Source organism: Colletotrichum scovillei (genome assembly GCF_011075155.1).
Source record: "Colletotrichum scovillei strain TJNH1 chromosome Unknown Contig00003, whole genome shotgun sequence".
NCBI lineage: Eukaryota > Fungi > Ascomycota > Sordariomycetes > Glomerellales > Glomerellaceae > Colletotrichum > Colletotrichum scovillei.
This window is the reverse complement of record NW_023336261.1, coordinates 261,431-285,879: the sequence shown is the minus strand read 5'-3', so window position 1 is coordinate 285,879 and position 24,449 is coordinate 261,431. Positions and strand designations below refer to the sequence as shown.

The 24,449-nt window shown below is 50.2% G+C and overlaps 9 protein-coding genes across 9 annotated transcripts; 2 read left to right on the top strand and 7 right to left on the bottom strand.

Moving 5' to 3' along the window:
• Positions 1-2,343: 2,343 nt before the first annotated feature.
• Positions 2,344-4,416, bottom strand: HER10_EVM0004266 (amino acid permease; the record flags this gene model as incomplete). The annotated part of the gene is made up of 3 exons (XM_035473916.1): positions 4,038-4,416; positions 2,862-3,947; positions 2,344-2,804 (listed from the first exon to the last, which is right to left on the bottom strand). Exons 1-3 carry the CDS (start codon positions 4,147-4,149, stop codon positions 2,344-2,346), a joined length of 1,659 nt encoding a protein of 552 aa, XP_035335921.1. The 5' UTR covers positions 4,150-4,416.
• Positions 4,417-7,533: 3,117 nt separating this feature from the next.
• On the top strand, positions 7,534-9,408 carry HER10_EVM0004929 (uncharacterized protein; the record flags this gene model as incomplete). Its single annotated transcript, XM_035474556.1, has 1 exon — positions 7,534-9,408. Exon 1 carries the CDS (start codon positions 7,660-7,662, stop codon positions 9,406-9,408), a length of 1,749 nt encoding a protein of 582 aa, XP_035335986.1. The 5' UTR covers positions 7,534-7,659.
• Positions 9,409-10,640: 1,232 nt separating this feature from the next.
• Positions 10,641-11,295, bottom strand: HER10_EVM0009956 (uncharacterized protein). Its single transcript, XM_035479427.1, has one exon. The coding sequence runs from the start codon at positions 11,118-11,120 to the stop codon at positions 10,806-10,808; it is 315 nt and encodes a 104-aa protein (XP_035336441.1). The 5' UTR covers positions 11,121-11,295; the 3' UTR covers positions 10,641-10,805.
• A 577-nt stretch (positions 11,296-11,872) lies between these two features.
• On the bottom strand, positions 11,873-12,370 carry HER10_EVM0001091 (uncharacterized protein; the record flags this gene model as incomplete). The annotated part of the gene is made up of 3 exons (XM_035470851.1): positions 12,174-12,370; positions 12,029-12,114; positions 11,873-11,969 (listed from the first exon to the last, which is right to left on the bottom strand). The coding sequence occupies exons 1-3, from the start codon at positions 12,276-12,278 to the stop codon at positions 11,873-11,875; spliced, it is 288 nt and encodes a 95-aa protein (XP_035335622.1). The 5' UTR covers positions 12,279-12,370.
• A 622-nt stretch (positions 12,371-12,992) lies between these two features.
• Positions 12,993-13,532, bottom strand: HER10_EVM0012648 (uncharacterized protein; the record flags this gene model as incomplete). Its single annotated transcript, XM_035482040.1, has 2 exons — positions 12,993-13,420; positions 13,490-13,532. The coding sequence occupies 2 exons, from the start codon at positions 13,530-13,532 to the stop codon at positions 12,993-12,995; spliced, it is 471 nt and encodes a 156-aa protein (XP_035336689.1).
• A 636-nt stretch (positions 13,533-14,168) lies between these two features.
• On the bottom strand, positions 14,169-14,984 carry HER10_EVM0006648 (uncharacterized protein). The gene is made up of 2 exons (XM_035476228.1): positions 14,574-14,984; positions 14,169-14,520 (listed from the first exon to the last, which is right to left on the bottom strand). The coding sequence occupies exons 1-2, from the start codon at positions 14,821-14,823 to the stop codon at positions 14,402-14,404; spliced, it is 369 nt and encodes a 122-aa protein (XP_035336144.1). The 5' UTR covers positions 14,824-14,984; the 3' UTR covers positions 14,169-14,401.
• Positions 14,985-20,241: 5,257 nt separating this feature from the next.
• HER10_EVM0006704 (uncharacterized protein) lies at positions 20,242-21,306 on the top strand (the record flags this gene model as incomplete). The annotated part of the gene is made up of 1 exon (XM_035476283.1): positions 20,242-21,306. One exon carries the CDS (start codon positions 20,242-20,244, stop codon positions 21,304-21,306), a length of 1,065 nt encoding a protein of 354 aa, XP_035336153.1.
• A 194-nt stretch (positions 21,307-21,500) lies between these two features.
• Positions 21,501-22,214, bottom strand: HER10_EVM0013271 (acetyltransferase; the record flags this gene model as incomplete). Its single annotated transcript, XM_035482635.1, has 2 exons — positions 21,501-21,742; positions 21,824-22,214. The coding sequence occupies 2 exons, from the start codon at positions 22,212-22,214 to the stop codon at positions 21,501-21,503; spliced, it is 633 nt and encodes a 210-aa protein (XP_035336741.1).
• A 681-nt stretch (positions 22,215-22,895) lies between these two features.
• On the bottom strand, positions 22,896-23,994 carry HER10_EVM0013027 (NmrA-like family protein; the record flags this gene model as incomplete). Its single annotated transcript, XM_035482399.1, has 3 exons — positions 23,872-23,994; positions 23,403-23,822; positions 22,896-23,342 (listed from the first exon to the last, which is right to left on the bottom strand). The coding sequence occupies exons 1-3, from the start codon at positions 23,902-23,904 to the stop codon at positions 22,896-22,898; spliced, it is 900 nt and encodes a 299-aa protein (XP_035336719.1). The 5' UTR covers positions 23,905-23,994.
• Between the last annotated feature and the right edge of the window lie 455 nt (positions 23,995-24,449).

The window sequence follows — 24,449 nt, the reverse complement described above, 5'->3', positions numbered from 1 at the left end:
CCTGTATAGATATCTCCGTCTCAATTGTATCCAAGATCTCATGCCAATGCTGTTCCCAGATATTCATCAAAGCTGAAACCTTATTTAGGTAGTGGTCAAAGCCAGAGGGTCTGGCAGCGTATATCGGCTCCAGGTTTCCGGACCTCATATTATCGGGTGCCTCCGGAGGGGAAGCGGGCTCTAGATCGTCGTCAGACAATACTACCATAGTGTATTTTGCCCCAGGTGACGGCTGCTCCAGGGTCATCACCAGTATTGATCTTCTTTCGAGGACGGTGGACCTTCGTTGATCTGAAATAATTCGCTGCCACTTTTCCATCACCGTCATACCCGCTTCCCACTCGGTCCCTGACATATCTCGTGAACGTATCGTCTTCAAAAGACTTTGGCTTCTCCTGGCTTCTATTCTTCGTATTGTGTTTCTCGTTGGTAGCCAGAGAGGCGTTCCCAACAATACTATCGGGTAGATTATGGCTTTTATCACCCAAATCAGCGGGGCGAGCCGATTACCTAAAAGAAAGCCGCGGAGATCTTGGATGGGTGAGAGTTTTCGCCGACGCAATTCTTGCTCTTCCAGCATATATGAGATGGGATTCATTGCGGCAGCGGCTCTACGCCCTTGCGCCCCAAAGATACTACCAAGTTCTCTGCTAATCAGTACACCTTCTTCGTCGGGTTGTGAATCGTGGTGGTCGTAGAGCGAGAAGTGTATCGTGGGAACCCAATAGCTCATATGGAAGATGAAAGTCAAGGATTCATTTTCATCATTCGTTGGGAAAGGTGGCCGAGGTTGCTTTGGCCACCAAGGCCGTGGAGTGCAGAGGATATGATGAGGAAGGGTGTAAGACGAAAGAATTCTAATGACCTGGTCATAATCCACCAGTGAGAGCCAGCTTAATAAACAGGCTAAGACGGGGATGCTCAGCGTGGACCTTCTGAGCACACGGCACGACTTCACTACCCTATACGGTTGAAATTTGTCATTATTCATTCCCACAGCAGAGTTCAGGTGCGAGAACGACAACTATACCAGATCTTTCCCAGAGATGTCTCTGTGTAATCCTGAAGCGTTATTAGTCCTTAAAGATGTTCAGTCAACAGAGAGCTAAAGAATCCCCGATGGAGAGCATACATATCTGGAACCTGATGACACTGTAGCCGGTAGAAAAAGATGGTGGTCATTGTGAAGAATTCTCTCGAACCTAGCCTGGGAAAGCTCACGAATCCTAGCAAGAGCGTAATCGTAGAGCCGGCGTGCATTGCCCCCACCGAGAGATGGGATGCCCATAAGCTGGTAATTGGTCCCATGACAATGAGAATCGTGTTTACAAAAGACTTGACAGCCGGGATATTCCGTGTATTTGAGAAGCATGGAGTCTGGAGCGTCTACGGCCCTCAAGTTGAGTTTTAAGGTCGAAAACCCCAGTAGGAGATCATCGAAGAGCCAGTCGAGGTCTGGGCGTAGATCCTTCAAGGATTGAAGGGCAGATAAGCGACCGGCGATCCATTCATGAAAATTTGTAGGTCCTTCCCCTACGACGCGTTCCTGCTGTGGAAGAGGCTCTATAGGTCTTTCTGTGATATCTTGTGGTTGTAAAATGTCCAACGAAACGTTTTCGGGAGTGGTCTTCCGGGTCCAGGGGATAGAGGAGCGTGTTGATGTTGCGCAAAATTCTGTTGCAGCAGTGACGTTTGGCTGCGTCAAACCTCCCGAGTCGTTGTGAAATTTGGACGGTGAAGAAGTTGTAGTATTGCATTGCTCTGATTGAAGCTGACCAATATTGTACTGGTTAGAGAGAGTTCGATTCGATTCGGTCAGGTTGCTGGCGAGTTGTTGGAGAACATGATCCAGGGAAGCAGGCTGTGTGGACGTCATTGAGAGATTCCGAGACTGCTCAGAAGAGAGGAAATGAGAGAGAGATAGAGAAGCCATGCCAAGTTGAGAAGATCCCGACCGCATATTTATGTACCAGCCTGCCTCTTCAACATACCTAGTCATCTACCTTCTGACATGTCGACTATCCCCACCCACCTGATGAGTGGTGGGTAGGACAAAATGTAAGTGGCCTGAAAGGTATCCTACGTGCATATTTTTGCTTCGTAGAAGTGTCTCATTGGGTGACTGCTGACATGATGTACCAAGAATATACACATTTGCCAGCGACTATCGAATAAGCCGCAGAAGTTCAGCATCCGAGGCAGTTTACTGACTCACAGTCGCAGTGTACTGACAAGGCTGGGGAAAGAGCATGCATGACATTTAAATGGTAGATTTTGCTTCTAGGGTATAATTAAAACGATGTATGGTAAGAGGGCCTAGTCAGAATAAGCGGCAAGCGACGTTCACTTGGCAACTTCAGGCTCTGGAGACCCAACATGACGCTCCGATGGAACAGACTCGCCATAAGGTCTGCGGAAGAACACATTCCTCTCCCAGCCATCAATCTCATCGACAACAGTCTCGCGAACCAACTCGTACTTGCCAATCTTGGGCAGGATCTTGGCCCAGACGACCCAGTAGAGACCACCGGCCACGATGATGGCGATACCGACGACGCAGTGAAGGTAGTAGGGAAGGCTCTCGTAAACGTTCTGGCCCTCTTCGGGGGGCACAAACGGTGCGATGACGAGGTAGACGTTACTGAGCATGAAGAAAATGACCACGGGCAGGCTGGCGCTGATGGGAGGGTTCCAGTTCCATTCCTTGCGGTTGAGGTAGAGGTAAGCGAGACCGCCGGCGACGAAGACATTGATGATGGCAAGGGGGTAGCTGATGAGGTTGAGGATGAAGTTGTAAGCATCGCCTATAGATGTGTTAGTACGCATGCGTCATGACACAGAGCTCGATTAAGTTTTCTTACCAGGAGGGGGAGCAAGCATGGTGATGACGCAAATCAGCCAATGCTCAAAGAGACCGGCCAAGGGGGCGTTGAGAGGTCTGTTGCTGGCGAAGAAGCGGGACCAAGGCAGGATACCCTCGCGGCCAAGCTCCTGGACGAGACGTCCTTGCGAAAAAATGACACTGAGAACGTTGCCAAAGGCGGACAGGGCGACGAATACAGAAAGAGCACGTTCGGCAGTGCCGCCCATGACATTACGGAAAAGGGATGCTGCCACAAGGCGACCACCCTCAAGGATCTCTTCTCTCGGGACGGCGGCAAAGTAGGCGACGTTGACCAGCATGTAAAGGATGGAGATGGTGATGATACCGACGGGGGCGGCGATCTTGAGGGTACGGACGGGGTTCTTGGTTTCGCTGAGGGCATAGTTGGCGTTGCTGTATCCAATGTAACTCCAGATGACGTTATAGAGAGCAGTGACGACACCGTAGGGGCTGCCGGTGGTTCCCTCGAATGCGTTTTGGAAGTTCTTGGGCTTTTGATCCTCGGGCAGCTTGACGTGGCCACCAAGAGCAATGAAGCCGCAAAGAATGATGATGACAATGATGAACAGCTTAATAGTTCCGAGCAGGTTCTGTAGGCGCAGACCCCAGTTGAGGGCGAGACCGTGGATCAAGAAGGCAGTGGTGATACAAGCCAGGCCGATGGCGCGTTGATTCCAGCGGTCGACCTCAACCTCAGCGGCGTGCAGAATGTACTCGCCAAAGACGACAGAGTTGCCACTAGCCCAGCCGAGCAGGATGACGTATCCGGTGTAGAGACCCGTGGTTAGGAACTTGGGCTTGCGGAAGACGTATTCGAGGTAGTTCTTCTCTCCTCCGTTCTTGGGGATTGCGGTTCCCCATTCGAGATAGACGGCGGTACCAGCGAGGGCGATGATCATGCCGGCAACCCAGATGAAGAGCGAAAGACCGACACTACCAGAGAGTGCGAAGATGGTACCGGGTGTCGCAAAGATACCGGTGCCGACGACACGGTTGACGATGAGGAAGATGGCAGTGGTGACACCAATTTTTCGCTTGTTTTCGCGGGCGTGCTCGATGCGGCCTGGGATGGTTGATTAGCAAGTTGACGGTTGTGCGGCGGAACTCGATCAACGGAGGACGCTCCACGACCATCACCACAAAGAAGACTCACCAACTTCGCTGTCGTAGGTCGTCGCTGCAGGGAGATCGCCATGCTTGCTGTGGTCACCGTTGGCGGCAGTGGCCGACGACGAGGCGCCAAACTTGTTCAAAAGCTTGGACATCTTGACGATGTGATGATGGTGAACTGATCCTGTCGTCGTGGATGTAAACGATCAGACACCAGGAAAAGACACCAGATGGAGACGGAAGACTGGAGAACGGAAGACGATCCGAAAGAACTACGAAACTAGAAGGCTGCCAGAAGACTTTATGTCTGTCGCAGAGCTGGCCCCGCCAAGGAGATCACGTCTTATTTACACCGAATTGGCGCCATGTGGCGAGAGGTTCGTCTGGGTGGAATCGGCTTGTCGTCTTGGGGGTGAGCAGTTGAGGTTGCGCCGCATTAGTAGGCACCCTGGTACATACGAACGAACATGATGCCGAGCCAAAAAACAAAAAGTCCCAAAGGTCACTGTCCCGACATACAAGGATTAGGAGGCTCTGGAGACTCAAGAGTCTAACCGTCAGTGGTGCGCCGAGAGTATCCGCTTGCGAGATTTACCTGTGAGAGACCATGAATGAGGGAGCTGCGAGCATCTGGAGCTTCTTGGAAGGCTTCTTGGAGTCTTCGAGACCCTCTTTGGACCCCCAACATGGCCCCCAAGATCCTAGCTCTTATTCTCGAACTGTCAGGGGACAAGCACAAGGGTTTCCCATCCCGCAGTCCCAGTGGTCTGGTGCGAAAAGTTCTGTGTCATAGTTTCTGTTTGTGGTCCACTCGGCCGATGACGCGATCTGAGGACAAGATGTCGAAGACTCGAAGTGGGAAAATTTTGGCGTTGGGACCCGGTTTTATCCCGTGGGGCATCTTTTGAGTTTTGCGGGCGAACCTCTTCACGCCCACTACACCTCATGCTGCAACATCATGACTTCTTGCAACTCAATGGGTATGAATGCTGCATCATTGAAATAGTGGCGAGACCATCAGGTATACCCCGAAAGGTACCATCTGATGAGAATTACCTTATTTTAGGGAAGTATGTACAAACCCAAACCATGACACCTGGACACCATAGTCATGAACCTCGTCTCATCTATGATCTCGATAGTAATTGCTGCCTCATCTTCATGTCGCTGCCCGTGTACTTCATGTCGCACTTTTCTGCGCTCAAATACGTACAACCATTATTTGATTCAAAAGAGAAAGTGTCTATTGCCCCAGTTGCCGTTTATGCCTAAAGTTGGTCATGTCTGGCAGTGCAAGTTGGCAAGGCGGTGATCCTTCATTTGGGACAAGCTGCATCTCGACTTCACCTACCCTGGCAAAGTTGGAAGACTCTTTGCATTTATTGACAACTGCGGCCGAACAAAGGCGCCTCTCCCGTTGTAAGTGTCCATTCCGAGATGCACACGGCGTTGGGTCTAGTTCAACGCCTTGCATTGCTCTTGCCCTCTGTGCCTCAACGAACACTTTAAGCACCACGCGGCCTTCTCACGACATGTTGTCAGAGTTCTCGTGTTATCTCGCTGCAATATGATCTGACCTTCCGAGTGAGCAAATTTCATGATCGCCTCTGGATCATCTGTTGAACTCGATAGCAGTTGTGAGCTGCAGTCTAGTACGTGAGATCTGATGCCGATGGTGCAACCATGGCAAGGTTTGGGCACCCTTCCATCGGTTGTAACCGAGTTCCAGGCTGCATATAAGACAAGGAATATGATCCTCATCCCGCGCAGAGTTTGCATGACACTCAGGGGTTAGACGCGCTTGCGGACTCGTCAGGCAGCATCTTCTCATGGCAAGACTGGATTTCAGCTTGTCTCTCGGGAGCGACGGGGAACATCAACAAATCAGCACCTCGCTGATCATCAGCTGAAAAGTTTGCTTCACAAAAGGTCCCCAAAGGTGTCTTGTCCCTCGGGGAAAGAGACGAGACGGGTAAGCATATTGAACCGAAGTCTTGGTTCCTTCCTCATGCGAAGGCTGGGCGCAATGAAGCCATCCTAGCCACCATCGCGTGATAGTGCCAATGAGCCGCGGCCAAGCGAGGTAGGTGAGACTCGGGACCTTTGCCTCGTTTACCCATGCATGAGTTTCCTGACTACTCATTTTGGAACGTGGCGATTGGGCCCCTCTCACCAGAGTTGCTGTCCCAACATCAACTCTGCGTCACCATCAAATACTCATTTGAGTTGCTGCGTCGTGAGGGATGGCAAGCCGCAAGAAAAGCGACTCGTATGTGGCAGGTCAAGCACACCTGTGCTATTTTGGTTGAGGATTGGGGAAAGCTATTGATAGATGGTCCTCATTTGTATGAGTAAAGAGGATGAATTCATCGGCCGAGGGAGACTTTCGAGGGGATTGAGCTGCGGGCTTTGAGCCCAGTTTCGCTCTATTTCATCGAGTGTTAGTCAGCGTCGGAGGGAGGTGAACCCTGGTGTAAAGGAGACTTGATGTCCACGCTTCCTCATCACTGGCATGGTGTAAAGGAGACTTGATGTCCACGCTTCCTCATCACTGGCATCCGGTCGGGAAGCAAGGAATCCGTGAAATGCCAAGTATCCCTTCTTGACCAACTCCTAAGTAAGTTATGAGAGCTTAAATGTCCAGCGAGGTGACTCCGATCATGAAAGGCTTTACGGAGTGCTGATATCTCATTCTGCGCAATGCTATCTAAGTCCTTCTCAAAAGTAGAGAACAAGGACCAAGATAAGATGCCGCACCCCGCACCATCATTGGGTCCGGGGGCGGGGGGTCCTCCTGATAGCTCGAGATATTAGCCGACACATTCGCCCTACGATCTGTTTGCCCGCAGAAGACATGCATTTCCCCGATAACCCCTCTGAGTTCCAATCTTCTGGGTAAAGTGCTGCATCTTGCCCCTGTTTAGTGCCAATGAACCAGGCTGTATGTCCTTTTAGGTTGAGGAAGCATGCCGGCGCGTTGCCGCGGACCGGACCGCTCACGCTTTCAACCGCCGATCCTGCGGAGGTCTCATCCAAACGATCTGCCACGCGATACTGGGGAAGCTTCCTTGGTGGATCAACGGACATGTGTAAAGAATGCTGTCTCCGTGAAAGGGGCTAGGTACTCATGTTCGATTTCCTTTATTGTTCCCCACGTGTATTGCAGTTAGCAGAACCAAGGAGTGGCGATGGCATTGGCAGTTGGAGAAACCATGATGATTCTCTTCGTCTGCAATATCGATGTGGCCACCGTCTATGGCCGATCGTATCAACTAAAGCTTGATCATGAACTTTCCCTAAAACTCTCACCAAGCCAGTCACATAACTTTGCACAATGACAATGAGGAGGTGTATCCGTCCGTTAGTAGTGGTATAGCCGGTTGACCAGATGGGGACAATGACGCAGAGGATTGACTAGGGTCCTCCGATCATCGGAGCCCGACCAGCGGACGACTCCCCAAGGTGTGGACGGACAGCGGATACACAACGCGGCATGCGGAGAAGTCTCCGCGCCCGCATCACTTGGCGGTTGTTTGACTCAACAGGTCGATTGCGAAAGCGATGGATCTAAAGCGCTGTCCCATCGCGTGAAGTGAGTTTCCCACAGCGTCATCTTTGCCTTGCTCGATGGTAATTATCGCAGTCACCGACGCAGATGGCCTAGAATGCGACCTCACTCAACCACGGGTCGAGTCCCGCTGCCTCTGGATGGCATCTCCGCTGGCGACTCAGACATTGAACGGTCTAACATAACCGAGGTTTCGAACATTGGCCATGTCAAAGGGAAAACCAATCCTGCTGCGCCTGGAGAGTCAATCACAGCCATAGCAGATGGAATTGATATTCCTCTCAACATCGATGCGCTAGATCCAGCATTCCAGCTCTCAGAATGTTTGCGATTGAACGGCATTGAGGGCCTCCTCGAGGAGGACTACCCATCATCCCTCGATACGAGATATCAATCACCATTCGCATGGTCAATACGAAAGAAGATCACGGTGCTCTTTGGAACCTTCTTCGCCTCGACCCTGGCCGCCTACTCTGCCGGCGCATATGCCATGGCCGCTGCCCCTCTGATTGAGAAATGGCGTCTCACGAACACCGAATTCAATCTAGGCATCACCCTCTTCGTCTTGGGTTTCGGTTTCGCGCCCATGATACTAGCCTTGATCAGCGAGATCTACGGTCGCTACTGGGTCTTTGTTGGTTCAGGTGCCGTATTTTTCCTGGGAACCCTGGGCTGCGCGGTGACACAGTCGTTTCCTGGCATGTTGATCTCTCGTCTGATTACAGGCAACGGGGCATCAGTCTTTGCGACGCTGACCGGGGGCGTGGTGGGAGACGTATTCCACAAGGAAAATCGCAACACGCCCATGGCCCTCTATTCACTCACGATCATGATTGGAACCGGGTTGGGTCCCATGATCAGCGGCATAATCGTCGACAACCTCCATTGGAGATGGATTTTCTACGTGCAGATGATCACTGTCGGTTCCACCACGTTAGCCATCTTCTTCTTCTTTGCCGAGACGCGGAGTAATGTTGTACTTGAGCGGAAGTGCGTGGCTCTCAACAAACATTTCGACGGCATTCGACTGCAGCGGGTCTCGTCGCCGACTGGGGACAAGAGTGGACTGCGACAGGGCACCGAGCAGCTGAGCAAGGGACAGTCGCAGTCTATTCGTGTCCAGTTCCGCGCCCATTTTGAGGGCCCTAAGCTTGACATGAGCATCATGTGGCGGAGCTTCTCCTTCCCCCTGAAACTCCTTTGCACCGAATCCGTCGTCTTTTGGTTCTCCGCCTGGGTTTCATTCGCATGGGCGATCCTGTATATGCAGTTCAACAGTATCGGTCTGGCATTTCGCTCCGTGTATGGCTTCAACAGCAGCCAGGTAGGAGGTATCTACACTTCAGTCATTGTTGGATCGGTAATCGGAGCGGCGATTACAATCTTCCAGGAGCCGATCTTCAAGAAGTTCATGCCTCACCGGATGGCAACGCCGGAAGGGAGACTCTATTCTGCATGTGTTGAGTCACTCTTCCTGCCGATTGGGCTGTTTTGGTTTGGCTGGAGCTCATCTCCCAACGTACCCTGGATTGTGCCGGCGCTCGCAATCACCTCCGTGACGGTTGGCATCTTCACCATCTATCTGGCTGTGTTCAACTATCTGGCGGACACCTACCACCGATATGCCTCCTCCGCTCTAGCAGCACAGTCTATGTGCCGGAACTTGCTTGCCGGAGTGTTCCCTTTGTTTACAAACATCATGTTCCAGAGGCTTGGGTACGGTGTCGCGGGAAGTCTACTAGGTGGCATTGGCTTGCTTCTTTCGCTTGTTCCTTGGTTGCTGTGTATCTACGGGGAGAAGATCAGGGGTCGCAGTCCTTTTGCCGGACAACTCAAAGCAGGGTGAGGTATATGTTGATGTTACGCCAGATGCTAGAGCGTCTCATGCGTAGGCAAAGCAATTATGATGACCCTTCATGAAAAAGAGAAGCGGTTTCCGGTATAATAGACAAGCCATCGCTCCATATGACAGTTGCAACATCGATGGCTAAGATATGTCCGAGCTTCGGACCCCGACTCATGGTCATTTACGTAAATGAATCTTATGGATCAAGTACTTGCACATGCCTTCTTTGTGTATGTCTTTGATCGGCTGATACAATAGCATCATTTGCATCAAAAATGGTCGATGTTACGTTGGTGTCATGGTGCTGAGTAACAGCCTCACAGGCAGCAGTGCTTGAAGGGAGTGTGAGTAAGCACCGTACATCAAAATTATCCTACTGGCAGGCTTAGTCGCTCGGAACAGATGTTTTAGTCGGACTATGGCCGTGAACTTATGGGTCTCGAAGAATTTTCTGTTGCTAATAGATGAATTGCCTACTTCGAGTTGCAAGAGATTGGAAATCTATGCCTATGAAGGGCGGAACTCCGCTGCTTCCTTCTGCTCTTAAAGTCTGCAGCGGGTGGCTCTCCGCTAGTGGTTCGTCTAGGTATAGGCAGTCGTACGTTCCCGCTCAATGCAAGTAGAGGTATGAACTGAGTATTCCAGAACTACCTGAGTAATTTGACCAGCGGGTAGAAGACTATAAATGCCACGGATAGTAGACAACAACATCAACTTTGCGGTCAAGCTTTTATGCAATCCACAAGTAGTCGAGGATAAGACCGAGTTTCACAATGGTAAATTTATCGAAGTAGCAAGTTTTGATAAGCATGCTAACTGCATTCACCTCAGGTTCAACTCACTCAAGTCATATCTGGCCTCGTCTTGGTCCTCGGAGCGCAAGCTGCCGCTACGCCCGCCACACTGCAGAAGCGCGACACTGTTAGTCTCGGCGTCTTTCACGATGGAGGTTGTGCTGGCAGTTATACCAACAATTTCGACGTCTCCTCTGGCCGGTGCCAAGACTTTTCGGGAAATGTCTACGGGGCAGTCTTCGCAAACAGAGGCGAGAACGTCTGTAAGCTCAAGTTCTGGGCAAATGCCGGGTGCAGTGGGAAGGCGACGGTCAGCACGGTCAACCCATACGAGGACCATTCTTGCGTTCCTGTTGCCAACAAGGACGGACAGTTCTACTTGACTGATGGAGCACGGTCTGTGTATATCACTTGCTGATCACTCCGTGCTGTTCGATCCGACATTGAATAAAGAATTGTTTGGGTATCTTTCGCTCGTAAAACATAACTAAGTTGCCAGCTCCCCTTTGTTCGTCCCCTGCTATCCAAAAAGGCATCCATTCCGTCCATAAGCCTGCGAATCGACCAAAGATTTCGAGATGAATTCGATCCGATCCTCCGCGGTCAATGTCCAGAGTGGTCGGTGCCAGAGAAAGCTCCTGCGATTGCGGCATAACCTTGGCCGATATCAGCGCTGACGCTGTGATGGGAAGATGATCCGCTTCCCACAGAGACGGCGCTATCCGACCCAGAAGGCTTCAGCGGCTCTCTGTTTGATTCTTGTGACGTCTTCTGTTGTTGGCTGATAGAGTTGCTCTCGATGTCCTTTCGTTCATCTTCGTCGAGGTCTTTGAAGACTGGGTCATCGGCTGACAGAGCTCTCGGTCTCCCGGCCCAGCTTTGAGAAGGCGCTTGTCTCGGCTTGAAAGGATTGCGCATGGTGTGTTTATTATGTAACACAGAAGGTCTCGGTTTGTCGTGATATTTTCGGGGTTATCGTCGATAACGGATCTTTACGAATGCGGTCAAGTTGTATAAGGTATGAAGGTTTAGGTGTGTATGGACGTTGAGATATTGAAAATACCAAGCAAAAACGATGCAAAAGCTGGGGAAGATGGCGCGCACAAGCTTAAGTAGAAAGCTGCGCAGCGGAGCTAAATACTCCCGGGTGCTGCGCCGCGCGCGTTGAGCTGTTATCGGGGAGGCCTACGGTGAGCATTTAGGCTGACACCGAAGGAGGCAGGAGGGCGGAGTTATTGTCCTCGTGGTTCCCAAGCCACGGTGATGCTTGTCTTACTAGCCAATCAGGGGTGGTAACATTTGGTCGTGTTGAGTTTAAGCACTGGAACGAGGATGGCCCCCTGCCATGCCAGCCAAGCTGAGCCTAGCCTTGACTCTATCACCCCAGAATAATCGCCCGAGTGATCTGGTAGACTGGTAGCGATAGCGAAGGCTGGCGGAGCCCTGGTACTTAAATCGCAAACAGACACAACCTTCATTCTGGTGTAGGGCTGATTGAGGGGGTGGGTTCATCGAAGAACCGAGGACCCGAGTTCTTGGAACGTAAGCAGCTGTTCAAGGCTATGATCAAACTTATATCTTGAATTGGCAGCTTCGCTCAACTGCCTACTACTTGCTGACATGCACCATATGGCATGTCACCTTGGCGCAAACTCCGCGAAACACGGCACCTAGGGGCACGGGATAACCTTTGTGCCATCCGAGGGACAGTACCCAGCCCAGTACGATCGCGTCGCCTTCTCGCAGTTGTCTGGATCAGTCGCGTCACTAGCAGCGAAGAATTAGGTTGCAGTCAATAGAGAAACGTGTTTAGAGGATCCGCATACCGGTCAACCTGGAGATAACACCAGTTAAGCGTATCAAGAGTCTGAGATGACTGGCCTTTGGTCACAAAGACGAGGGCGTTCACATCCTAGACAGTGTAAGCGTCAGCGAGCTGGCGTTCGACAGATCGAATTGATGGTTTCTCACCTCGGTTTGATAGCAGCAAGTGTTGTCCTGTCTTGTTTCCAAGGCGACAGGGCTAGCCATGGCCATCAGAGGCGCGGAAAGGAGGGCAACCTTAGAGAAGTGCATTGCAGGCAAGATAGGTCAGAAGATGTACGATAAACTCTCCAAGACACAGAGGTATTATTTCAAAGCGATCCTTGACGGCTTTAATACCTGAACCATTCTACAATCGCTCGCGGAGAGTGCAAGGAAACCGACCAACCTCGGCGCCAAGAGCCGGGAGTAAATAGTGCACTGATTGGGCTTCGTAAACGTGTTTTTGCCGTTCATCCAGGGACATTTAAATGAAATAGCGAATCATACGAGACTGTTGTGATTAAGGTTTGGGTAAGGTCCAACGACGTGAACCGTCTAATTAATTACAGGCGGAGAAATAGCGAAGCGACCTTATGCAGGCCCTTAAGCGATGCTCCCACCAAGAGTTGCGATGAACTGTCCCGACATCCTGACTCATGGTTTGGATGACCGATGCCCAGCAATGAATTGGAGACTTGATTAAGATGCTGACGGGTAATGACTTGAAACCTCCAGCCGATTAACCCAAGGGGATTGAATACTTGGCTACACACGCGGGCATTCATAGATCCTTGATTCCCCGGTTCTTAAGTACACACGATCTCTCTTGGCCCCGCAATAGTAGGGGGGAAGCTGCAGTGCACATTAGCACTCCTCGCAGCTTTACAGGGTAAGTAGGTAGAATGATTCGCTTTGGATCCTTCTTGTCTTGGCTTATCTTCATCCCGTCTACATCCTCGATGTATGTAATGAAAGGAACGTTAATTAGTATCCCCAATATCCCTTGACCAGGAAGGCCCCGTAGCCCGCCAAAGCACCGAGGACACCGATGCTGCCGAAATAGCCGATGGGTCTGCCCTTGCCCATGCCTTCGGGCTTCATAATTCCAAGCTCAGCATGTAGCACACGGAAGGCAAAGAAACTCCCGAGCAGCCAGCTCAGTGTCTTGCGATTGCCTCCATTAACCTCGATCAGTGAAGCGAGGATGAAAGCAAGCGGCACGTTTTCGATGTAATTGACATGCGATCGGCCAGCAAGGTAAAGTGCATTGGCCTTGTATGATTCGGCATCCGCTCCAGGCTTCGAGGAGTTATCGCCCAAGTATTGCTTTGATTTCAGACGCTCGTTGACGACTCGAAGGCTAAGGAATGCGTAGTAGATCGTAAATGGGAGCGCGAACGTGCCCGTAACAGCTACCCGAAGATACAAGTTAGCTCTTAAGCAAACATATCTGAGGCTAAATTTCGGTGTCTAGCACTTACGCAGTAGCCTGGGGATTGTTGTCAGTCCAATTGGTTGGCTCATTGTTGCAATTGATTTGAGATTCGTGATAGGAACAATTGAGAAGAACTCTATCCAACTTCCGAAAAATCGAATGATGAAGGCTGGCAGCGCATCTGGGGAAACTTCGAGGATATGTAGCTCGAGGTGGGTGCCCGGTCGCAATGACGATGAAGTGCCGCTAGTGCCGATACTTTGGCTTTCTTGACATCATGCATTCAAGACTCACCCCGTTCTAGGACAGGCGCCAAACTACTGAGAGCCGTCTCCACGTTCAAGGGTCCAAGCTATGACAATTGTGCTTCCAGGGAACATGGAGCTATTCTTCATGGGAATTTCTATTTGAAATACCTACCTAACGACACTCCTGATCTGATTGTGATCGCCGATACCCTACTTCTGAGTACTAAGGCAATTATGTCGTTCGGGGACCATCAAGAGCAAGCTCACCACTATGCATACCACGTGCTTCCTCTGAAGGTTTACTGTAACCAGACACGAAATCCAGCCAATGTCTATTTATTTCTACTGGGAATGTGTGGTAGATGTCTCACTTGACTGCTCGTTGATGGTTGCAATGATATGTACGCTAGACCTTGAAAAGTTCACCTATCATTCCTCACAAGATGATCGCGTCGGGAGTTTATATATAGATCATTGATCGTGTCCAATTTATTAGAAAATAGTATCTAAGGAGTGGATTACCATTATTATGCCAAGCTCAGTCATTGGCGTACGTCCTTGTCAGTCGGGGTTCTAAAGGAGTGTTCCATATGCTGTGTCTGCATTCAACTCCAACCCATGCATTTATGCACCATTTTCTCCGGTCCCAAATGGTCGAAGAAATCAAAAACTCCAGAAAATGCGAGAGTCCCAATAAGTGGTAAGAAAGGCTAAGAGCAGGTGACCTTGAAGCTCAAGAAGTTGTCGGCGATATCGCTCCACTCCTCGCAAGTCTGGACGCCGACTTGGCGACCTCCCTCTCCACAATCGGCTGTAGGGTAGGCAATCACTTGGCTAGTATTAGTCATTTGCATCACAAGAAACAGGGTATTAGAGTCTTACTCTCACAGCCCTCTGTAAGGCTGCTAAGGCGAATGGCCTTAACGACATTGTCCGGTGCGTTGAACGTTGTCTGGCACACATCGGTTTGCGACTTTGTGATGGTCCAGACGCCGAGGTTACCGGCAGCTCCGCATCCCTGTTCGCTCCAGATCCGGAAGTCGGTGATGTGGGGATCTTGACGGGGCACGGCACCGGCCTCGGCTCCGAGGAACAGGGCCGCTGCGGTTGCGATGATGGTTGAAAACTGCATGATGAAACGGGTGAAGAGGGTTTTGGTTTTTTGAGGGGGTGCAAGGGGTCTTGAATGTACTGTAGCTCGAAGAGGAACAGAGTTCGGGTATGCAGCGTTGAGGTCTGTTTTTGTTGGTGTAATTGGAGTTTGGATGGTCCGAGGGCTGAGAATGGTTGGAATGATGAGGAGATGAGAATCGGAAGTATGGGAGAGGACAGCTCACCTGGATTTATACCAATTTTTAACACGTCCGACCTTCTTGATGCCTTTCACACAATTTGTTGGTCTTCCGGCATATCTCCGTGATCATGCGTTTGCTTTCCTGCATCGGCCAACCCTGACGACGAGTGTGCTCTTCCGGGAATACGAACGATCAACATGACGAAGACTTGGGTCTTACATAGGTCTTACTCGTCTGTACGCACCCGAATCCTGCAGCAAACAAAGCTTTCGGACATACGGCCGCGCAGTGTCACCAGCATCCCTCCAGACCGCTTTGTCGGGACTGCCGGTCGTGGCTGAGCTCCTCGTATAGTGTTCTTTGAGTGATATTTTGAGAAACAGAGGAAACTGCTGGTGAACCGTCATCGGGGAAATATGGTCGTTGATAAGTGATTACCAGCGATTATCTATTCGTATTAGTCTCGGGTCTCAAGAAATCTCCTCCCGCCCACGGAGGAACCCCGCAAAGTGAGATTCTTCCACACTATGATCGGCGTGCTAGGCTCACACGGAAACGTCACTGGCCAGTCACACGTCCATTTCTCGCTTCACGGCAATCCCTCCGATCCCCGGTTGCGCAAGCCGCAAAGCTTGAAAACGGCCACCAGTGGGACCTAGTTGGGCAACGTTGCCCTCTTTGGTCCACTGGCGCATGAGGCGTCGATATGTGGTGCAGTGTTTCTCGACATGAACCTTGTGCAGTTCTCGGTGAGGCATCCAGCCCACTGATTACTATTATTCGATTGACAAGCGGATACGGACTCTCCAAAAAACGCTTTGACTTTAAGTCGGACCACCGTCGTGCAAACATCGGAACACCATTGAAAGCACACGAAGGCTCATTTTCTCACACACCGTACAACAAACATGACGCCTTTTAGAATAAACCTAACATTCAACGGCGCCAGCTTCTCTTCAAGAGTCACAGGAAAGAGTGTGATTGCATGACTTTTGAATCGAATCCGTCCGTCTGTGGGAATGAGCTTGATGAGAAATGAAACAAGCTCATGATTCTATTCGAAGATCTCGACAACATGGAAGTACTAGCTTTCTGCTTTGTCTACATCTGCCTATCCTTCAATCTCATGTCCGCCATCTCAGAACAAATTTGAGTTGATCAGAAGCCTGCGGTCCTGACCACGGCCATATGCCAGTATCGATGCGCAAATGGCGCGCGGTTTGGGCGAGCCGTTCTCCAAATGTCCGTTCCAAGTACACCTCACTACCGCATAAGCAGGCTTGACCCGCATCACTAGTAGGCATAACGGTAATGATCCAGTTCTCATAAGGCATAGAGGCTTCCATCACGCGGTCAACGCCGTGCTGCAGGTCATACCAGGCTGCGATAACCCGACATGAGTTGCATCTACGTGAACCCTGCGGGATACCACCTTGAAGTGTTGGGGGGAAGAGGTCCATGGCTTGGCTCGAGCGTGGGAATGGTATGCCAGGAAAACGACAACGAAACTCGCAATCTGGATAGACCAGTTTGGTTCGACAAGCTGGACAGACTGGATCGGGCCTTGGGTACACATTAGTGGGCAGGAAGTCTTGGAGACCGTAATCTGAGTAACAGACCATGAACAAGCAACCTTTGCAAAATATGTGAGCGCACGGTAGGACGATGGCGTCCTTGGGTGAACGTGGGTGCAAATTTGCAAAATCTTGATGGCCATGAATTTGATGCAAACGACTTACTCCGTCAGAACCAGTATCCTCTGAGGAAGGTAGTCCGTCTCCAACAAGATTCATAGGCTCTCTGCAGATTGCGCACTCAAGTGTCAGTCCGTTCCACAAGCTGGGATTTGCCGTTAAAGTCCTTCTGAGTGATTCGAAATACATCGACGATGGAGCAATGGGGTGGTATGACGACATGATGGAGGTGAACTTGTACTGCAAGGAACAAGATCGATTGAGGCCTGAAATCGATAATCTCCGGTATATGTCGTTGTTCATGTGTCGTTGTTGTAGTCAAATCACGCATCCTATAGATTCGGGTGCCGACCGAAATATATAGTTGACGATGCTTATGAACAAGTTTGTTCAAGAAAGAAATGAGAGGTCGAGGCACAATTTTCAAACCATCAATTGTCAGGCAGGTATCCGAGACATAGCCCGAGGACGAGAGCTTTTCTCGATAACTCAATTCGAACATCAAGAGAATCATTTCTTTTACCAAGGAAACAATTGCATTCTTCAATTGAGTGAACAAAGAAAATAAATCAGAGAAAATCAAGAATGGGTCGTGGTCAATTGAAGTCTGCATTTCAGCACTTGGGAGCCGTTGCTCAATTGAAGTGGAGTTACCTTAGTTGTCATCAATATCGGCAAAAGGAGCCCCATTTAGATTTCGTTTTCGATGATTATTCAATGTTTCACAGGGGTGACTTACACCTGAAGAGCTCGTCTAGACTCTTCTGTGATCCTGTTACAAGATCCGTGAGCAAAATCGAAAGATCACTAGAGCTCATGTCCATCTTTCTAGGGGTCAAATTCGTCATGGCTACTGAGATATCGATAATGAGCTAGTCGCCAAGACCAAAGTCTTCCTGATTTCTCTGTCTCTGGTCAATATCGGCGGCTGTCGAGGTGTCTTTGGTTGGTCATGGAGGCTTGAAGTCCACAGTAAGTAATGTTCCTTTCAATTGGCTACAGAAACTTTTTAAGACTTGACCCTCGCACATCTCGAGTGGTTTTTCAGGGCACTGGGCCCTTTGTGACGTTTCTCGAGGATATCTAGATCTTGATTGAACAAAACACCTTGTTTCGCCTGGAGACACAATTCAGACTCTGGCAAAAGTCTCTACTGGGCGAATCACTGAATCAGGAGGTGTTTCTTTTTCTTTCTTTTTTGTTTTCTTTTGCAACTTCTTCCGCAAATAATAGCATTATTTCCAGCTTTAAGAACAGACAGATTTCGCAAGACCTGGAGCCCGAAGCTATACCAGCAAATGTCTGCAAGCTCTCAATCTCAGACTACCTACCATTGCCAATCTTTAACAACGAGTTAATGGGTTCTCCAATCTACATTGACGGATTGGTTATCTAGATCAAATTATGAGGCCTAGATCAGCACCGTATCTCGACGTGATGTCTCGAAGATTGTTGGGCTGACGCAAATGAGATGTGATATTCCAGGCGGCTGCGTCTAGGCTCATGTTACTGGATCACTTCTTGCTACATAATTCAGTCGCTATATCTCTCCCAGCTCCTTAGACTTAAATTTGCTAGCAGTGAAAGCCCTTCCCGCCATGGTAATACAACTGCGGAAATGTTAACTCTCTCTGATGTATCTCTCAGGAGTATTTCCCTCAAAAAGCCCAGGTTCATTTCTCGTCTACTATCAGCCTTCGTGCGATTATCCACCAAGTGATCTATGTTTGGCTGCTAACGGCATCGACACAATTAAATGTCAGGGCTCTACATGTGGCTGATGTTGAGCCCGCCCAAGTTTCATAATCCCTACCAGGCGACCAACCGAAACGGTACGTGGGGGATTCGGGATAGGGTGACAGATCACGTATGCTGGGACTACTACACTCAAGATAAAATTGAAATTATCACCTTCCGCCCATCTTCAAAGTTGGCACTCCATGTCCCGCCTCCATTCCATGGGATGGAAAAGTCTGGTGTCAGGGTCAATCGAGCCAGTGACTTTGCCACGGCATCCCCAAGCTATTTCACATGTGATGAATCTACATGTGTTAAGGGGATATCATCATCTTCAAGCTGTCTAGATAATGCAAAGAAGCTATGAGAACCAAACTCACAGTCGGGGGTGGAATGTCTTCATCGCACAGTTCTCGATAATTCTCATCATAGCTCCAAAATCGCTGACTTTAGAACATCGCACACCTAGTCCATACTCGAGGTGACTTTATTGGGCCGCATTATGACAAAGATTTTGTGTGTTAATTGCGGTAACAAGTCTATGGGATATTAATAATCGGCAATCTTCTACTTGATTCTCATTTTCGGGGAAGCCCGACAGGTGGGTATTGTGGGGTGACCGAAGCGACCGGAGGGTCACAATATTTTGGAGTCTTAGCAGGATGGACCAACTACCTCCCTCCCCTCAATGAGTAATACTTTCAGAGATTCGCAGGATCCGCATTGAGACGAGGCCAATCAGTTGTATACATGTATTTCAGTCAACGCAATATCAGGACATGGAACATCTCTCAACGAAGGCATTTTTCGGTCAAAACATACGGCCTGACTGTTTCCCGAGTAGCTCGGAATGCGAAATAGCCGCATTGGACGAGATTTCTATCAAGCAGTGCGTTGAAATCACTTATGTCTACCGGCACGGTTGACCCCTACTTCATGACTTGACCTGTCGGATGACAAGAACAAAGATATCCAATTAGAATCATGGTAAAATCTGCCATATCCCTAAAGTCAGCCTCGGGTTGGACGCGACGTAAGCTATCGGATGTTTGGTTCATGAGTCGTCGTGTTCGTCCCATCCGCGCCTCCTTTAATGTTCTATGCAGGAGGGGCATTTTCTTCTAGAACCCGGTCAGGGAGGTCTCGCGAGGTCCGTAGAGACGTTGACATACACGCAAACGCGTCAGTGACAGGACGTCCGGTGGGATAATCCGGGCCAGAGCCTCGGTGTCAGTAGGGGTAGGGAGGCGGGCCGGTAGGCTGAGTCGGACGAAGCGGGTATTGTGGGCCTGTTCTCCCACCTCCCGAGCGAAACATCACCCACGTTCCGGGCAGAAAACTTGCCCTCTCTCCCCTTGAATCCCGGGGATGTACGGATAATTCATGTAGCTTTCTCATGCTAAGCTACGACCACACTCTATTCCTGGAACGTTGGGTGCCAAATCCCGTAGACCAGATGAGCCTGTTCAACCAGATTCAAGGGATTACGAATATGGATCCTGGTTCTCCGACCTACATCCACTCTATCGGGACGGCCTAGTTGAGGCGCAGAGTAGTCGTAATGGGAGCTCATGCGAAAAGGGATGCCAAGTTGTGGGTAACGAGAAAGCCATGATGAACTCCAGAGTGAAAGACACACGTATAAAGCAAAGCTGCTGTTACCGCAGTGGAGGAGATTCTAAATCATCAGAAGCAGCAATAAGACCTCATCCAGACCTTCACCAAGACTACTTTCCAAGCTTTCCAACTCAATTACATCGAGATCTCTCTCCTTTACTCTCACCACGTCTTGGCTTTTGACTTACACACACCATACACGGCAAGATGAAGTTTACTACTCTCGCTCTTGCTGCTCTCTCTTTGGCCGCCACCGAGGTCATTGCTCATCCTGAGAAGCTGACCAAGGAGAACGCAAAGAAAGAGGCAGCTCTCGCTGGTCGTTCAACCAACAAGTGCGCTGCTGCAATTGAGAAGCGCAAAGCTGAAATCATTGCCAAGCGCTCTCAGCGCCTCTATGAGCGCCGCGTCGAGAATGGCGACATTCTTCCCAACGTCCACGGCATGTCTAAGCGCAACACCCTTCAATACACCAGCATCCAGAACAACACCTGTCTCCTGGCCCCCGAAACTATTTTTGGTCCCTACGGCGTGGACGGCGAGTTGGTCCGTCACGACCTCCGCGAAACTCAGTCCGGCATTGATTTCTATCTCGACATCGGAATCATTGATGTCGAGACCTGCGAGCCGCTCGAGGGTGCCTCGGCCTCTATCTGGGCCTGCAATGCGACTGGCTCATATGCTTCCTTCACTGGCATTGACCCCGACACCTCCGAGTTGCTTGATGGCTGGAGCAAGCGATCTGATGGTACTACCGACGATGAGACTTTCCTCCGCGGCATTCAGGTCTCCGATGAGGCTGGTATGATAGAGTTTCTTACCAAGTTTCCCGGCTACTACACTTCTCGCTCTACCCACATCCACGTGGCTGTTCAAGCCAATGCCTCCGATGGTGTTGGTTTTAGCCAGAGCGCACTTCAGCACGTAGGACAGCTCTTCTTCGAGGAAGACCTCCTTTCCCAGGTCTACGCCGTTAGCCCCTACTCCGCCCACCTCGAGACCTTGAACCGTACCACCAATGCCGAGGACTCTGTCCTGTCTAGCGCTAGCGAGGACGGCTACAGCCCCTTCATCAGCGTCTCTCTTCTCGGAGACAGCGTTGAAGACGGCCTCGTTGGCTACATCACCATCGGGGTCAACTCTACCGGTGACAGCATCGCTACCACTGGCACCGATGTGAACCCTCAGGGCTGGATCCCCACTGTTTCTGTAGGAACAGAAAAGATGGCACAGGCTACTGCCGCTGACCGTGCTGCCGGTTACACTTCTTAAGCGAACAGTGACATTCGGATTCGCCGATGTTGATCATGGAGCATTGCATGGCATGAGGCTGGATGGGAAACTGGTAGCATAGCATGGCGTTATAACATAGATGGTTGTTTGCAATAGATTTCATTTCATTCCACACTCTCTCCATTACTTCCTTCTCAAAGTACATTGAGTGAACTTTCAAATGTGCAAGTTGTTCATGGAAACCAGGAGTATGGTTCCCGGATCATTCCCCAGATCATATGAGGACGCTGCTCCCCAAACTTGGTCAAATCAGCGCGGTGTACTTCGATATCGTCAAAGCCGACTTTTTGGTAAAGAGAGTGGCCAGCCTCTGTTGCCTCAAGATATATCGGAACTTCTAATCGGAGTGATTCCTGAATCCCGAAGGCGAGGAGATGTTGCCCCACGCCGCGGTGTTGATACTGGGGCTCTGTCACTAAGATATGAAGGTCTGCCATCACTTGGCGTTAGGGAGGCCAGTTCTCTTCAGACTTGATGATTTGGGAAGATAACTTACAAACGCACGGCTTGTAGGCCATTAGACGGTCTCTCATTAATCCCACGCCTCCAAACACCAAGCTGCAAGCCTCCTCATTGCAACTTTTGCCCCATGAATGCAGTTTTCCCGTGCTCAAAGGCATGCCATGTTCGTAGACATGCCATTTGGCAAACCCAACGATTGCGCAATCACCTCTTCGCTCCGTGTCTATTGCCACGAACATTCGAACGGTCGGGTCGTCTCGAAGCTGCCTGATCAAGTCGGTTGTACGAAGCCCTAAGAACCCATCTTTCGGGACGTGACCAGGAAACATAATTTTAGTGAAAGGGCTTTTGCCAAAAGCTACGTGCCCGACCTCTGCGCATCGCTTAAGATCGCTCTCGAGCGCAGTTCGAATCTCGATAGGCATGTTCACAAGATGTTGTCGATGATGGCACAGGACTGGGCGAGTTTACGAGTTCATCAGTGCAAGTGGGATACCGAGGAACTAAAGCACCATCGCCCGCAATCATGACGTTGAAGAATTTGCGGAGCAAGCGAACTCAATGATGTACGCCAGCATCTCTCCTGTGGGCGCAACACAAAGTTGAGAAATCATAAATCTGTGCACAAAACAGAGTTTAGACGGAGCCTGGAATGGGCACTTCCCGAAAAGGAAGCGCCGTTTGGCCAGCGAACGATTGGGGTGGCAAAGACATAGCTCAACTTGATTGAGTTTATCTGCGGCTTCTGCTGCATTATCATCAGACGAAAGGACATTGGGCATGGCATGTGGAACGTATGGGCGGTCTCAGACTTTGCTCATCTATGTCGGTTGAACTTTCCTCAGCGTCTCAGGCTTTTCTAAGTTCTTATAGTGCCTACTAAGTACTATCATGCTCCCTACACCGGATGTTGAAGACTGGTCCCTACGGCGACGCGGCGCTCGACATATGGCCGCTTCTAACTCCTACCATCACGATGTTCATACCTCAAACTTAGTGATCAAACTTCCGCGACGGCGCATTTGGCACGAGCAAGATAAGCTGATTTGATAGGGCGATAGCCTCTATTGTATTAGTATCTGCTTATTTTCGTTATACATAAATCTCTACTTCCACGCGGCCAGAGCCTTCTTGGTCTCAGCCTTGAGGTCTTCCTCCTGCAGACCCAACAACTTAACCGCCGCATTGTCCTTTGTGGCATTACCGTTGCCATCAGCAAAGCTGTACTGCTGCAACAAGTCAATAAAGGCGCTGAAGTCACCTTTGGACAGCTTCTCATCCGCAATCTTCTCCAGGTCGGCAGTCTTGACGTTGCTGACGGTGAAAGTAGAGCCAGTCAACTCCTCGACAACCTTGAGCAACTCGCGCTGAGTTGTCGTGAATGAAGCAACGTCAATGTACTTGTTGGCTGTCGCCTCGGTGTTCTTGAGCACGCCAGCAACGGACTTTCCGATAAAGGAAAGAGATGATGGCGAAACAGGCTCGTTTCCTGAGTCAAAGATTCTGATAGCCTTGTTCTTAACATCGAAGCCCAGAAGGCCACCGCTGAAGTCCTATGCTAGATCAGCACGCTGACTACATGTGAGGATGGGACAAGGTGGTGATTAGCTTACCCAATCGAAGAAGGGTCCAGTAGAGATACCAGTCCACGTGAATGAGCTGTTCTTCTCAGAGAGCTCAATCAAATAGTCAACAAACTCAATCTTGGGGGTCAAGATGCCGCCAATCTTAGAGCCGCGGGCCTTGCGAGTGTTGATTCCGAATTCTGAAGGGATGAAGCGCTTGACTTGAGCGGCAACAGCAGCGTCGGCGAGTGTCTTTTGACTTCCGAATCCAGCATTTCCAACGACAGACACGACAGCGTCTTGGCCCTTGAAAACTTCTGTGACAGCTTCGACTGAGGAGAGGTCAATCTTCTTAACAGTGGCCTCAGCGGGGAATGTTGCGCTGGACTCCTTTCTCGAGACTGCTGTGACTTCAAAACCGGCGTCAATGAGGCCACGAACGATGCTGGGACCAAGGTTTCCGGAACCCTACCGGAATTAGTATCGGAACGGTGAGTAGCATAACAAGTGAACTTACTCCGACAACGGCGACCTTCTTGATGGCAGACATGTTGAGAATCTTGAGCCTGGTGGAACAATGTTGTGAAGTTTAAGAATTGGAGAATTGGAGAATTTGAGAGTTGTTTATGGTTTGTTGTCTTATTAGCTATGAGTGTCTTGGATTTTATCTCTATGCTTGGACGCTGGGTACAACCTGCTTATATGCTTTGCTGGTGGACAGCTGTCTACGACCTTCACCCCGCCTCCACCGAGCTATCGCGCAATAACTGGAGATCTCGCACGATTGTGTATGCATCACGCAAGATCCACCACGGTTTCGCACTCAGTATTATCAATCAGGGTCTCTGCCGTCTGGTGTAACGGCCCCTCCCGGCGAGCGGGCATTGCTAAGGCGCCGACCTGACCCCTCTGTGTCCCGGCGCCCCCACTGCGTCTTCTCGGTAACAAAGTGCTTCCGGACTCATTTTGCTTCCGAAGAACAGTGGTGGCTTTGTGTGCAACACTAATAAAGAAGGTTCCGGCTGCTGAGTGATGAGGCGATCCATTTAGACTCGGCACGGTACCCTCCTCTCGGCAGCTAAATGTCTTGGGTTT

Coding starts and splice junctions, on each gene's coding strand:
- HER10_EVM0009956 (XM_035479427.1), bottom strand. CDS start 11,120: ATGCGCAATCCTTTCAAGCCGAGACAAGCGCCTTCTCAAAGCTGGGCC.
- HER10_EVM0006648 (XM_035476228.1), bottom strand. CDS start 14,823: ATGCAGTTTTCAACCATCATCGCAACCGCAGCGGCCCTGTTCCTCGGA. Junction 14,521..14,573: donor CCTTACAGAGGGCTGTGAGA/GTAAGACTCTAA, acceptor ATACTAGCCAAG/TGATTGCCTACCCTACAGCC.